Genomic DNA, 16,192 nt, shown 5'->3' with positions numbered 1-16,192 from the left:
TGCTTTTCTGGAAATTATTATTAATACCCACCTTTATATCATCAGCAAACTTATACATAAAATTTGAAAGATCAGTATTTTTAATAAATATTAAAAACAGTAAAGGCCCAACATCAACCTCTGTAGAACCCCCTCATCACATTATTCCACAAAGTTTTTAGTTCCTTTGTGACAACCCTCATAGTAGCTAATAAGATTTGTGAGTGTCTCAGCAGCCACAGATATCACTCTGCTTATTCTCCACCAGTGTGCAAGTAGTTCAGCATGATTTTTGTTAGTTTCAAATGTCCTGTTTTGTAATAACTATTATGAAGATGGAAAATGAAACTACTCTGAAACATCTCTCTCTCTCTCTCTCTTAAAAACAAAGTTTAACATATGCCAGATTTCCCCAAGTTCTGATTTATCCATTATCATGGCAATTTTGTTTCAATCTTTGATAGAGAAAAACAAACTTAAATTTTATGAATAGGTAGCAACTCTCATATAAGTTTATCAAATAATGCAACCAGGACTACAAATTTTTGAAAGATTTTATTAATATTTCTATTTAATAAGATTTTAAAAACAAATTGTGTATAATATTTGCATAAAATAAGGAATGTTCCTTCAAACGTCAATCTACACATACAACTTACTCCATCGTGTATATTTTCAGCAATAATAAAACAATATTAAAAAAAAACAGGAAGAGGTTGTAGAACTTTTGTACTTTTTTTTGCAATAATTTGGTTCTTTTTAAAGCACTCAGAAACACTGAAGTTCAGTTTCATTTATTCAATTTTCTTTTATATGTAAGTAGAATTGAAATGTTTCATTTTTTCAGTTTAGAAAAAAAATTATTTTTTTTCTAAACTGCCATGATTCATACTTTTATAAATGCACATTTGAAAATTCACATCATTAAGCTTCTGTATTTCATGTGTTCACATCATAGAGATTATATTTGTTTAGATGAACTTGAGAGTTTCTGAAGTGCATCAAACAACAAGGCTGTACAATTCTGCAGAATATACATAATTTACAAAAATATAAACTTTCATAAATCACAGATTAAAATATAGCCGAACCTGTCGACCATGTGACTACTCATTAGAGGGAGGGAAGTGAGGGAGGAGATATAGTATACATCTTAAATGACTTGTTACTGTATGCAGTGTCCATTTGGCTGCACTAAACATGACTAGGAGATAGCTGGCATTGTTTCAACAGTCCTGACTGGTATAAGCACTGTTTTAATTTTTGCTTCAGGAAGTAGAATGGAAAATAGCTGAAATTGTGTTTACCAAGTACATTCAAGTAAATGCCCAGAAAGACAATGAAACCAGACCATATGTATCTAAATACAGAAAAGGTAAAAATAAATACATATATAAGAAAATTAATCATCTAATACAATCCTCTACAAAGAATGCTGAGAGAATGGTATACTTCTAAATGCCAAAAAGAAAAAAAAAAAAAATTGCAGTGAGTATTAAATTTGTAAAATTCCAAATAAGCTGATATCAATAAAATTCAGGCAATGATATTGGATGAGCCATTTAAACCCTGTGAAATTAAAAGCTTTTAAATTAAGTGATTAACTTTAATTTCTATGTTAAATTATAAATGATAATTTCATTAATACAGTGCAATGAAAACCCACTTGATATGATAAATGACTGGTCATTCCTTACATTACAAATCTCTTATGACCATAATATATCACTAAAAAGCTCTAAGGTAAACAGCATGTTTCCATGATAATGAAAACAAGCCTTCAAATATTTTTTGCACTCAGCTAAAATACAAATGGATAAGTTCTATCGATAGTTCAGTATCTATATTAAACTGTTGATACAGCCAGATTTGTTGAGGTATGGGTTGTTCTATGTTATGGTCTGCCATATATTCTCTGCATTTTTCCGCCCTCAGCATAAAGGTATATATATATATATATATATATAGTCGATTATTTATCCCAAATAACAGCCAGTTATTCGGGATACATCAGGATTAGTGCATTTTGGCTCAATTAAGCGGCTGCCCCAATTATCCAAAGTTTCATGTAAACAGTTAAAAAGACAGTGGACCCCCGCTTTACAATTGGTTCACTGTACAATCAAATCACGTTACGATGGACTCACCACAGTAAAGTACTGTTCACTATGGCGCATCCGTAGCCAGGTGGGAAGGAGCAGCAGTGCGTAGCACACGCTTCTTGATTAGACGGGGGTTCGAACCAGTCACCACCAAATACGGAGGATGCAGAAAGGTCAGGGAATGACCATCGCATATCCCGGAGTAATATGGCTTTAGTTGCTAATGCTCCTAAAATCCAAATAACAAACAAACTAACTGTTCACTATACGATGTGTAGTAAGCGCTGCTCATTGTGATCACGTTTGTGAATTGAATTTTAATTCTATTAAACAGCAATTCTAATTAGGGAAAATATGAGGAATATTATCCACAGGCTATAAAAGTAAAGATATATTAAGCACAAATTTATGCTTTATTACCTTACCAATTAAAAAATTAAATATGTGAAAATTGGAAGAATATATGTGATATTGGAATAATTAATACATACTGTAATATGTACATAATAACTAGTTGACATTTCTGTTCACTCACATTTGTGGGTGGGGGGTTAAAATTTAAAACAGTAAAAAGATATGCAATCAATAACAAAGAACACGGCACACACAAGTGAGAACAGAGTAACAAGTTATGAAGCTTTAAAAATAGGAATGAAGAGAAGATTCTGAAAATTAATTTTATATGATTGAAGATTTCATGGAAGTGTAAACACACTTCACCATAATAACCCACAGAGTTCCAGCTGTCAGTATTATCGCAAATTCAATAAGATCGAGTTTACTATCCGTTTATGATAGATTGCACTAACAAAAAAGCTCAATAAACAGGTGATGGCTAATTGTTTTATTACTTTATGGTTGTGACCTCTGGAAATTCGACTGAACCACGTGGTACAGTCGGAGACAATCGTAGGGTAATCTCCAGTGCTGCGGTTTCCTGCCCGATTAAACGGCATGTTGTCCCAATTAAGCAAAGTAAACCCTGGCTTTTCTCGATTGAGTTCTGTTTTTTGATTTGCCCCAAATAAACAGCTGCCCCGATTAATGGTTGGTCCAAATAACCAGAATCCACTGTATGTATATTGGTATATATTCTTGAAGCATAATTATTAAACCAAAAATTTAAAATTTTAATTAAAAAATTTAATCAATAAATAAATTGTAGATAGTACATCTCAATTTATTTCTTAGTGTTATTCATTTAAAGAAAGAATTGTTCCATTACTTAAATTACACTTTCATGGGATCCCATTTGAAGCCTTTTGAACGTTAGCTTGTGTTAGAGTTTGTTAGATCGTGTGAATTAGAGCTGTAATACTCAATACGTTCTACGTTGTTAATATTTGTAAAATAATAAGAGGAGTTTACTTCAATACAGTACGTAGAACACTTCTGTATGATACTCTCCAGAAATTAAAACGAAAAAATCAAAAACTTACATTAGAGTAAAAAATAAATAATTAAAAATCAATGTAACGCAATTAAAAATGAAAAAGAATCTAACGAAAATATTCAAAACAATTTTCCTTCCTGAAGCTGACAACGCTTTTCGGCCGCATGTCGTGATCACAGGAATGAAAATTACCGAATAGCTTTGAACCTGAAACTTAAATAGTGATTATTTGTCTTCATGCATGCGTGTCCATGGCATCGGAGGTCATGCATCGGAGATCAAATATGACTGCCACACATTAACAGAATTCTCGTGTAATTTAATTTCTATGGTTTCTTCAATTAATAGTAGCGTATAATTACATTGAACATTAAGTATTTTGGTCTCATTAAAAAAGTATGTTTTTCATTAATGGCATGAAAGGCTAATTCTGACGCTGCTGAACGAGAAGCACGAACTGAGGCTTCATGTTGATTTACACGAATATATTCGTGTTGCTGAGGATTCATGTAAATCAACATGAAGCCTCAGTTTGTACTTCTCGTTCAGCAGCATCAGAATTAGCCTTTCATGCCATTAACGAAAAACACTTTTTTTATTTAACGAGGCCAAACTACTTAATGTTGAACGTAATTATATGCAACTATTAATTGCAGAAACCATAGAAATTAAATTACATGAGAATTCTGTTAATGTTCGGCGGCCATATTTGATCTCTGATGCGTGAAGACAAATAATCACTATTTAAGTTTCAGGTTCAACCCTATTTGGTAATTTTCATTCCTGTGATCACGATATATGGTCAAAAAGCGTTGTCAGCTTCAGGAAGGAAAATCGTTTTGAATATTTTCGTTAGCTTCTTTTTAACTGCGTTAAATTGATTTTTAATTATTTATTTTTCACTCTAATGTAAGTTTTTGATTTTTTTGTTTTAATTTCTGGAGAGTATCATACAGAAGTGTTTTACTTACTATATTGAGGTAAACTCCTCTTATTATTTTACAAATGTTAGAGTTTTTTTAAAAGTTAGTATGAAAATCAGATTGTTTGGAGGTGAAGTGTGTAAAAAAGAGGGAGAAGCAGTAATGTTTGCCAACTAATGGCATTTCAGTTTTGCATACAGCAAGTTAATTGCCCAAGAATTTCATGATCAAACAGCAGTAAGACAGGAACAGATGTCAGAATTAAATCCTTCCTTCCATTAACTGTGAGTATTGCAATGGTTGAAGCAGTTGCTTCTAAGCCCTGAGACCTGGGCTCAAATCCCACTAATGCTAATGAGTTCTGAGAACCAAAATTTCAAATTATTTTAATGCCATCAGGGATTGTCACTCATATTTGTATTGAAAAACCTGGAATAACTTGGGGGACCCTACTCCCCCCATCTGAGTCCTCTGTGACAATCATCTGGCTTCGTCACTTGTTTGGAGAGGTCTGGGTTTGAGTCTCATCATAGACTGGAGGAATTTCTAAAGGCTTCCTCAATTTAGGGACTTCACTTAGTTTGTCTCAGGTGGAGAGTGTAGAGTTTTCTTCATGAGTTATTCTGGATTTTTCAGCTTACAAAACAGGCAGATCTGCCAATGAATACATATTTGCAGAGAAAATACACAATGGTGCAACATGGTTTAAGTCACTTAAAACCCAACAACATCAGTAACTTCCATCTGAGATTGGATAACTACAGCCTTGCTTGAAGAGGAGTTTGAAATTCCTCCAGTCATTGACAAGAATTGGACACAGACCTTTCCGTATTAGTGAAAAATTTATCATCCAGTATAGATGAGTATAAACATATGCTTGCCTATTCTCAGTGAGAGAACAGAAGAACATTGAGATACACAGACAAAGGTTAATGGTGGCCTGCGGCCACCATTAACCTTTTAGTCTGTGTATTCCCCTCAAGTTAGCAGTTTTCCAACCCACCTAACACTGCCTCAATAGCATCAGGGGTTTGTTAAAGGGAGGTCTTGTCTGACCAATCTGATTGGATACTATGATGTGGTCATAAAGGAACTGGATGCAAAAAATAATTTTGATATCATATACTTGGATCTTAGGAAAACTTTTGATACTGTTGCACATGGGAGACTGCTGTACAAATTGGAGCAGTATGGCATTAAGAGTAAGTTACTAATTTGGATAAAAGGATGGTTGAATAGGAGACGACAGAGTGGTAATCAACGGACACTGCTCTTTTAGCATTAGCATTAGCATTAGTAGAGGCATACGATGCAAGAAAGCAAGCTTATTCAGCATCAGCCCAAAAAAAAAAAAAAAAACCCTCTCCCATTTCACCCCTCCGTTCGTTCGAAATACCTGTCCAGTTGAGCTTTAAATTTGTTTAGGCTATCAACTTCAACAACAAGTGATGGAAGTCGGTTCCACCAACCAACCACCCGCTGGCCAAAGGCAAATTTCCGCACATCTATCCGACATCCGTCCTTCCTCAATTTGAATTTATGCCCTCTGAGGTGATTATTCTGAGAAAGATGAAGAATCCCATTGGCATTGAGCATGCTCAAACCATTCAAGGCCTTATACACCTCTATCAGATCACCTCGCCGGTGCCTAGTCTCCAGACTCTGTAATTTGCAAAACTTAAGCCTTTCTTCGTAAGAGCAACCCTTTGTTCCATTTACTAATCTTGTTGCCCTTCTCTGTACCCGTTCCACCAGCTCTACATCCTTCTTGAAATGAGGCCTCCAGACCTGTATACAGTACTCAAGATGTGGCCTAACCATTGCCTTATACAAGGGAATAATCACCTCCTTATCCCTGCTAGAAAAATTCCTGTATATCATTGACAAGACACCATGAGCTACTCTTGCAGCTCGTCTGCACTGCTCAGAGAACTTCATATCTCCCTGCACAATTACCCCCAGGTCCTTTTCATTCTCCACCACTGTCAGTGTGGTACCGCAGAGTTGATACGTTGCTCTGGAGTTACTGTTTCCCATATGCAGTACTTTACATTTGTCAATGTTAAACTTCATTTGCCACCTCTCAGCCCATCTGTTCAACCTTTCCAGATCCTGTTGCAGCAGCATAGCGTCAGTAGTGTCCTTGACGACCCTGCCAACCTTTGTATCATCTGCAAACTTGGACATTAAACTTGATATCCCATCATCAATATCATTCATAAACACCGAAAACAACAACGGACCCAACACTGAACCTTGAGGAACTCCACTAATAACATTAGTCCACGTTGAGCAGTGTCCATTGATTACCACTCTCTGTCTTCTGCCACTCAACCATCCCCTTATCCATAGCAGCAATTTGCCTCCAATGCCACACTGCTCCAATTTGTGCAGCAGTCTTCCATGTGCAACAGTATCAAAAGCCTTTCTAAGATCCAAATATATAATATCAAAGTTATTCCCTGCATCCAGTTCTTTTGTGACTACATCATAGTATCCAATCAAATTGGTCAGGCAAGACCTGCCCTTAACAAAACCATGCTGCGTCTGAGCTATAACTGAATTCTTGTCTAGATGATCCTGCAGTGCTTCTTTAACCAGTGCCTCCATTAATTTACCTGGAACAGAAGTTAAACTAACAGGTCTATAATTACTTGTGTCAGCCTTTGATCCTCCTTTGTGAATTGGGGTTACATTTGCACATCTCCAGTCTATGGGTACCTCCCCTGAGTCCAAAGAAGCTCTCATAATTATGGCTAGGGGTTTGCATACTTCCTTTGCTGCCTCCTTTAATATAACTGGATAGATCCCATCCACCCCAGGTGCCTTTTTTATGTTTATCCTCAACAATCTCTCCTCCACTTTCCTCTCAGTTATTACAAAATCATCCAGCTCACTGCCAATGTTTACTTTACCTACATCATTCTCCTTCCTGAATAACTCCTCATGCGTGAATGTAGATGCAAAATACTCGTTTAGATTGTTAGCCACCTGAGCAGGATCCTCAACTGTTGAACCATCAATATCCAGTGGACCAATCTGATTCATCCCTTTCCTTCTCGAGTTCAAGTATGTAAAGAACTCTTTTCTGTTTTTCTTTGCATCCTTTGCCAAGGATTTTTCGTAGTCTGCCTTTGCCTGCCTAATCTCCTTTGTGACTTGGTTACAGACCAACTTATATCTATCATAGGCTTCCATGTCACCCATTAATTTATATGTATCCCATGCATTTTTCTTCTCTGCCACATGTCTCATTAGTTCATCTGACAACCATTTAGGCCTAAACCTTGAACAATATTTCTTAGTTGGTATGTAAAGCCTGGTAGCCTCCAAGATTAGTTCCTTGAATGCTTCCCATTTTGAGTTTGCTATTGGTAACATCATCAGTTGGTCCCACTGTATAGAATTTAAATACTGTCTCAGACCATCATAGTCGCCTTTACGAAAACAAAAACCCTTCCCTTTACCTCTGATGGTAGTTACCTCCTTGAGTAAATCCCACTTCAACACACTGTGATCACTGCCACCTAGTGGTTCATTTATCTGCAGGTTCTTAATGCATGAAGAGTCACTACTGATAATCAGATCAAGAGTATTGCTCCCTCTTGTTGCCTCACGAACATGCTGGTGTAGAAAACAATCATCCAATAAATCCACAAAAGCCTTGCTAGTGTGCGAGTGACCAACCCACAAATTCCAGTCAATATCTGGGAAATTAAAATCCCCCATTATAAGACTCTCTGATTTACTGGCACACTATTTCCCTGTACAATATCTTATTATACTCATCAGAGTCATTAGGCCTATAGCACACTCCTACTCTCAATTTTGATTTCCCTATGCTTATGTCACACCAAACTGATTCGGCACTGCCCTGTCCATCGATGTCGACTGGCTTCACTTCCTTGGACTTTATGTGTTTCTTAATTAATAGCATAACCCCTCCTCCCCTCCTGTCCTGTCTATCCTTTCTATACACATTGTATTCCCCAAATTCCAGTTCCGCATTACTTATATCTGTGTGACACCACGTCTCTGATATCCCAACAATATCTGCCTTTGATGTTTTGAGCAATACCTCAAATTCATCAAATTTATTTACCAAACTCCTAGCATTGGTGTACACGCAGGTATACATGCACCTGTTTCTATTCTTAGCTACCCTAACACAACCCATGTGTTTACTTGTAACGCAATGACTACCAGCAGTCTCTGAAATATCCTGCATCTTGTTTTTCAGACTTCTGCTCATTTCAATAGAAGCAGTGCAAGAATCACTTCCACCTCTGCCAGTGGCTACTGTTAATCTATTAGTCCTTGTATCCCCCCCAACTAGCAGTTTTCCGACCCACCTAACACTGCCTCGACAGCATCAGCAAAAATTCTTGCACCCTTTCTATTTAAGTGTATCCCATCCCTGTAGAAGCAATCTCTCCTGTTAACAAGTACAGTCCAGGCTGAAAAAAATTCTACCCCTTGAGCCTTGCACAATCCCTCCAGGGCCGAATTGATCGACAAGGCTCTCATCATATACTCCCTCCTATCGTGTCTGGGCAGAATTGCAGACACTTTCAAGTTCAACCCTAATTCACGGCTTTTTTTCAGCAGTGACCTGTACTTGCTAAGTAATTCCGCCGGTCTCCTACTCTTAATATCATTCGTGCCAACGTGTACAACTATATCACCTTTTGTGCCCTTAAAAGATGATATCCGCTCTACAATGTCATCAACCTTTGCCCCTGGCAGACATACCCTGGTCCTATTCCACCTATCCTTTTTACAAAGCATGTTCCCCGTTTCCCTGACAATAGAGTCACCAACAACTACTAGTTCCTGTGGGACCAGCGCATTCTGCCTAGGGGGCTGCTTCTGTGTTTCCTGATGACCAAGTGCAAGCTCTGGCGTTGATGTGGGCAGCTGAGAGCTTGATGGGCCCCTCAATTTATTTCCTTCGAGGGCATCCACCCTGTCCTTCAAGCTCTCATAAAGGCCCATAACAACGCTGAGTTGTCGCCTGATTTCCTTGCACTCTTTACATCGTGCACACACAAAGACATCCCCCTTGGCAGTATCATGTCCCGTACCCAACTGCTCCGCAAACATCAAGCAAACAGTGCATTTTAATAGACTGTGATTCAGAGGGCAACTGGCCCCCTCAGTTCTCCCCTGAACCACAGCACTCCCATTAGCTTGAGCCTTTTGCTTTGCTGCTCTGGTTAGAGTCATGATTCCAATGTAATTCAATAAAATTTAAAACAAAAATTAAATCCTTAAGTTATATTATATATATATATATATGGATATATATATATTGTTTTTTTTTTTTTTTTTTTTTTTTCGGTATCTAGTGTTCCCTTTATACAACTTGCGTATCACGTGTACCACTATAGTTATGTATTAATTATTTGTTACAATTAAGTCGTTATATATATTTATAGAGTTTAAAATACAATTTAATTGACAATAAAGTTTATCAAGATTAATAGATTTACTGAATAATTGACAATATTATATTATGCACTATACTACACTAAGCTTATGCTATCGTGTAAAAATGGCGGGAATTCACGAACGAGTATCAAGTATGTATTAATTATTTGTTACGTTTGTACTCTAAATCGTTATATATATATAGTTAAAAGAACAATTTAATTGACAATGAAGTTTAACAAGATTAATAGATCTACTGATTAATTGACAATATTATATTATGCACTATACCAGACAAAGCTAATGCTATCGAATTCCGGATATGCTGTGTCGCGTTTCAGTAACGAGTGTTATCTACGAAGTCCCTTTATATAACTTCCGTATCAAGTTATGTATTAATTATTTATTTTTACTAATTATTTATGTTCCGTAACCTATGTGGTTATATGTATAGTTAAAAGTACAATTTAATTGCCAATGAAGTTCGACAAGATTAATAGATTTACTGATTAATTTTCACGTAACTATGGCGGCTGTCTATGAACGGTAAACTCGTGTATTTGATACCCTTCCCGATACTAAGTAATACCTACAAATCTCTATCTAAGTTACTTTAACTTTAAGTACCGTAAATAGGAATATAAAGCTACTCTAGAAATAAGTTAATATGTCAATTTAAACTAATAAAGCAGAATATAAATCAGAAAAAACTTCTCTGTTCCAGTAGCGGCAGAAAGGCACGTCCGCACAGGAAACTCTCGTGCTCAAACTCTTTGTGGACAAAATGTTATTAGTGGAGTTCCCCAGGGTTCGGTGCTGGGCCCGTTGTTATTTTGTTATGTTATTTGGTTTTTAGGAGCATTAGCAACAAAGGCCTTTTGCTCCAGGGATATGCGGTGGTCATTCCCTGACCTTTCCGCATCCTCCATATTTGGTGGCTCACGGGCTTGAACCCCGGTTGTTTTGTGTATTCATCAATGATACTGATGAAGGTATATTAGGCTTAGTATCCAAGTTTGCAGATGATACAAAGGTTGGCAGGGTTGTTAATTGACAGTAAAGACAGTATTCTACTCCAACTGGATCTAGATAAGTTGGGCAAATGGGCTAAGAAGTGGCAATTGAATTTTAACATTGACAAATGGAAAGTACTGCATATGGGTAGCAATAACAGAAGAGAAACATATCAACTGTATGGTATTACACTCAGGGAAGTCGAAAATGAAAAAGACCTGGGGGTAACGTGCAGTCAGATATGAAGTTTGCTGAGCAGTGCAGATGGGCTGCCAGGGCAAGTCATGGAGTCGTGTTAATGATATATAGGAATTTTGCTAGCAGAGACAGGGAGGTGATCATCCCGTTGTACAAGGCAATGGTCAGGCCACAGCTTGAGTACTGTCTACAGGTCTGGAGGCCTCATTTTAGGAAGGATGTAGAGTTGCTAGAAGAGTACAAAGGAGGGCAACAAGATTGGTGAGGGGAACAAAGGGGTGCTTTTATCAAGAAAGGCTTAAATTCTGCAAATTGCAGTGCCTGGAGAGTAGGCACATGCGAGGTGATTTGATTGAGGTGTATAAGGCCTTGAATGGGTTGAGCAAGCTGAATGCTGATGGGATTCTTCCTCATGCTCAGATTAAGAACCTGAGAGAGCGTATATTCAAACTGAGGAAAGACAGTTGTAGGACAGATGTGTGGAAATTTGCCTTTAGCCAGTGGGTAGTTGATTGGTGGAACAGATTTCTATCTCTTGTTGAAGTTATAGCCTAAATAAATTTAAGGCTGAGCTGGACAGGCATTCATAATGAATGGAGGGGTGAAATGGGAAGATTTTTTTTTTTTTTTTGGCTGATGCTGCATAAGCTCGCTTTCTTGCATTGTATGCCTCTACTAATGCTAAAGTTTGATTTGACTTGGTGAAATCAATAATGCATTTAATTTAGATAAATGGAGGCAGGTTACATTAAACTTTATAAATTTCACGAAAATCATGCATCACAATTTAATGTAAAAAAAAAAAAAAAAAAAAAGAAAAACCACACTGTAGTGCAATTAATGAGTTAGGGGGGGAGGCAGGGATGGTTAGCCAGTCCTTGTTCCAACTAACTGATCACAGTTACATTTACAGTACTCTGTGGCAAAACTACAGAGACAATTATGTATATGCAAGTTGGAAATGTAACAGGCTTGTGAATAATCAAAATGCAAATATTGTATTTTTAAAATTGAAAATCAATTTTAAAATTACATATGTAATGAATTCTGTCTTCTGGGCTTAAGCCACTTCAAACTGGCATGTAATAATGTGTCACGCTAATTTCCTATTCTGTGTACAAAAGTAGGCCAGAAGACGGGTTTGCAAAGTTATAGCTTTTAAATTATGCAGTTCTCAATCACTATATATTTTAATTGCATGGCTCTTGCATTACGATTGTAGATTGCTGCCATATATTATAGTGCATATTTCTCTTGTAGTAGTTGCATCGAGCAATAACAAAAGAGTTATCCAAACAAAATATGGACTTTTGGAATACACACACAAAACAGATAGATCCCTCTAGGTCTGGTGTACAAATAGAAATTTTGGATAATGCTAGTTGCAGTTTGATATTGCAAACATGGTCAAATGTTCCTGGCATTTTTGAGTGCAAAATGTGAGTGACTAGCAAACATTTATTTCTGCAGAGTAGCTAGCTGTGTATGGGGAAACTGTTAGAAATGTGTTACAACCTTCCAAAGGTGTAAAAAACTCACATAAGGATGACAATAAACTAAGGACTTGTCAGGTTAAGCACTCAAAAGCCATTAATGAAACAAATTAAGGTGAGGTTTGCATTATTTTTCAATTAATACCAACTGCCACTAAGTCTGGTTACCCCAAGATGTCACAGACACAGATGTGCCTACTGCTACAGAAGGTGTACAGGCAAAGCAGTTGAAAGCTTAATATGTAGCATAATTTTGTATTGTTCCACAAAAACATGAAACTCGCACAGCTCTTGACATTGAAGCTCAGCTGTAATACCCAGCTTGTAGACTTCATCTGTTACCCTCTGACTTACACAGTTTTAACTACGTGACGAAGGCATTAAAAGCTCATTGCTTTTACTTGGGTGATGAAGTAAAGAAGATTACCCTATGTTAGATTCACGAGTCTATGCCAAGGGCATGTCTTGTTGGAGACTCAATGTTATGGGTACTTACTTTTAACAAAGTATGTCTCTGACTGTTTATTCCAAAAATCTATTTCCTCTGAATAACCTTTATATTTGTTAAAAATTTATAATTTTTGACAAATATTTAATTTGTTAAAAATTTATGACTTCAAAAGCTAATAAAATTAAACTTAATACCTAACAACAGATTATGAACATTAAGAATATACTTACTGAATGCTAAATGGTTTTGAGAAAAGAATGAAGGATAGAGCTATAGTGACTGCTTTTCTGCATGTAGTAACAGTTACAGTTATAAAAACTCCATAGGTTCTAATAAGGATTAAAATCACTTGAATTCCACAGTAACCAGAAATAGAAAAGAGGGCTCCATATCCATAAGTCTGTAGTGGATGCTGGGAAAAACAAAACAGTTAGTGAAAACAACTAATCCATATGATGCATTTAATCCTATATGTATAAAATTTGAGAACTTTTCCCCCACTTCTAATTTTTTCAAGACAATTTTTATAGTGGCTAATTTAAAATGTGCCGAGAAAACCTTTTTTAAGTGTAATATAAGTAAGATTATTCCATGATTTCATTTGTTATTTTCACAAAACAATGATTCGACTGTTTAAAAAATTAGGTGACATGATACCTTGGAGGGTTTCACATTGTATCCCAAAAGTGTTTCACTACATTTTGGCAAATAAATGAAACTATTTCCTTTCATTTCATTTCTAATCAATAATTTAATTCATTGATTTTAATTCTTATCAATGATTTAATTCATTGATTGGAATTATAATTAATTATTAATACATAAAAAATTTATGTATTAATAATTAATTTTTTATTCATATGCTTCATATTCTGCAACTAGTGAGCTCTGGATATGATCTTTCTCTTAATAACTAATGTAGTGAGTTCAGATGACCTTCATTAAACTTAATACTGTCGCTTGCTCTCTATCTCTCTCTCTCTTACCCCTTTTTAAGATGTTTTTGGCTGAAAACAAAGGAAGGTGCATACCATTGCATTTACTAACTAATAATATTTCAGGGCAGAAAGCCTCAAACTATGTAAAATTCAAACTATGACATTAATTAGTGCATTTGCATCATTATTGTAACACATCAAATTGCAAAATCTTTCACAATGAGTTATCTTATACTTGAATTACTTATTTTCAGTTGTAAAAAACCACCACTCAGACAGCACTGTTTCAAAGCTATCTGGCTTCTCATCAGTGAGTGGTTAGACAACCCAGTTGTGATTTATTTACATAATATGAGATGCCAAAAAGTGTGCTTCTTAGACCAATAATATTTTAGGGTAGAAAGCCTCAAACTATGTAAAATTCAAACTACGACATTAGTTAGTGCTTTTGCATCATTATTACATAGTTGAAAATATAATGATGTGTATAGTAATGATGCAAATGCACTGACTTACATTACTACCCTAAAATATTATTAGTGTAAGAAGCATGCCATTCAGTGTCTCTCATATTGTGTAAATAAGTTATAACTGGGTTTTTAACCTTTATACCTTTTGGGTACCTACCCGCTCACTGATGAGAAGCCAAATAGCTTTGAAACAGTGCTGTCTGAGTGGTAGTAATCAACTGAAAATAAATTTAAATAAATTTTATGTTTATACTCTGGGATGACCACACAGTCAGAGGAGTTCACAAGATACAGAGAATACGAGAGAAACAGCACCATATTTAGCAGTCACAGGCTTGAATCCCGGTCACTCAATGCACATGTACTTATGCAACCCTGACACATTACCACTCGGCTATGGCAGCCATAAATAAGTAATAGTAGTCTTCTCTAAGGGAAGTATTACTTATTTGAAACACAAGGAGGGCAACTCGTTGTGAGTGATTTCACAATATAAGATGTTACACTGTCAATGTACAAATTATCAGTTTAACTGACAATGATGACAATGTACAAACATTTTTGTTTGTAGACAAACAAAAATGTCTGTCTACAAAATTCAACTATGCAATAATGAAACAAATGCACTAATGTTATTTACCACTAACTTAAAAATAAGGAACAAATGGGTGCAGTGTTGTATCATTTTTCACGTGAGCATAGTGTGTTGGCATTTGCAGTGACATTTAATGAGTATAATTCAAAAATCACTTCTTCACAGTGGGAATCGGTGCCATCTTTATACGATAGCAAACATGAGGCACTTAAAATATTTGATGATTCGCAGGGATTCTGAGTGTTGTTGACCCTTCTGATAAATATGGAACAGCAGTTTCCATATCGAAACTGCTGTTCCAAGGATATGGAACAGCAGTTTGCATAAGTAAAATTTATGTATGTCATTTATACAGCATTTAATATACTATGCATTATAATTTCCTCCCACCATTCATGAAATCATAGTACCATGGCCAGAAGACAGAATCGTAAGAACTCGCAGTATGAATTTAAGTATTTCCAAGCAGTCACAGGGGTCGGGGAGAATTCCCAAAATGAATTTATAACTTCAACGAATGAAATTGTCAAAATGATTAACTGGCAGGTGTTAATCATTATTAACAAAAATGTTTGTTCCTGTGGGGGGGGGAGAGAAAAGAGCTAATATGTTCCACACTGATAGCATTAATACATAACAGTGCTATAAAACAAAATTTTCTTTGGAGGTGGGGAGCTTGAGCACCTGCAGAACCCAAGTAAGCTTTAGTCAGAGTTGTCACTGCCAATATATGATATACCAAAATTTCAAGCTCTTCTTCAAATTCAAAAATGCAACAATAACGTAAGAGTATTGCAACATTTAATGTTTTTTTTTTTTTTTTTGTAATAGTAGCACTCTTTCATAATATTCTAGCAACTACATCTATTTCTTTTGAGTTTAACAGATAATTGGAATTAGCAGATAAATCTTATCCCATAAAGTGCATTAAAGCAGAGTTTATAAAATGTAGTGTATATGTATGTATGTACAATACACCAAATTTCATATCACAAATTTTCATTAAATAAAATGATAAAGTTAATATGTACTTACATTTGCACAAAATGTAAAAGCAGGTATCAACTGTCCAAGAGCTATAAGGGCTATCAAAATGTAGAAGAACCCTATTAAATATGAATAGAATATCTGCAAAAAAAAAAAAAAAAAAAAAAAAAAAAAAAAGGACAATTTTACTACACAGTTCCAAATAAAACATTTTAATCT

The 16,192-nt window shown here is 35.8% G+C and overlaps 1 protein-coding gene across 1 annotated transcript in view; it reads right to left on the bottom strand.

Moving 5' to 3' along the window:
* Window positions 1–968: 968 nt before the first annotated feature.
* The window catches only part of Papst2 (adenosine 3'-phospho 5'-phosphosulfate transporter 2), a 46,361-nt gene continuing 31,137 nt past the window's right edge, over window positions 969–16,192 (bottom strand). The window contains exons 6-8 of the mRNA XM_090372117.1: window positions 16,022–16,114; window positions 13,214–13,395; window positions 969–1,339 (exon numbers count right to left, since the gene is read on the bottom strand). Of these exons, the coding sequence (XP_090228243.1) occupies window positions 1,174–1,339; window positions 13,214–13,395; window positions 16,022–16,114 (441 nt within the window). The 3' untranslated portion in view covers window positions 969–1,173. The remainder of the gene's footprint in view (window positions 1,340–13,213; window positions 13,396–16,021; window positions 16,115–16,192) is intronic.

The sequence above is a fragment of the Mastigoproctus giganteus genome, chromosome 4 (genome assembly GCF_048544385.1).
Source record: "Mastigoproctus giganteus isolate SK-2022 chromosome 4, ASM4854438v1, whole genome shotgun sequence".
NCBI classification, from domain to species: Eukaryota; Metazoa; Arthropoda; class Arachnida; order Uropygi; family Thelyphonidae; genus Mastigoproctus; species Mastigoproctus giganteus.
This window is presented reverse-complemented; position numbering and strand designations above follow the sequence as displayed.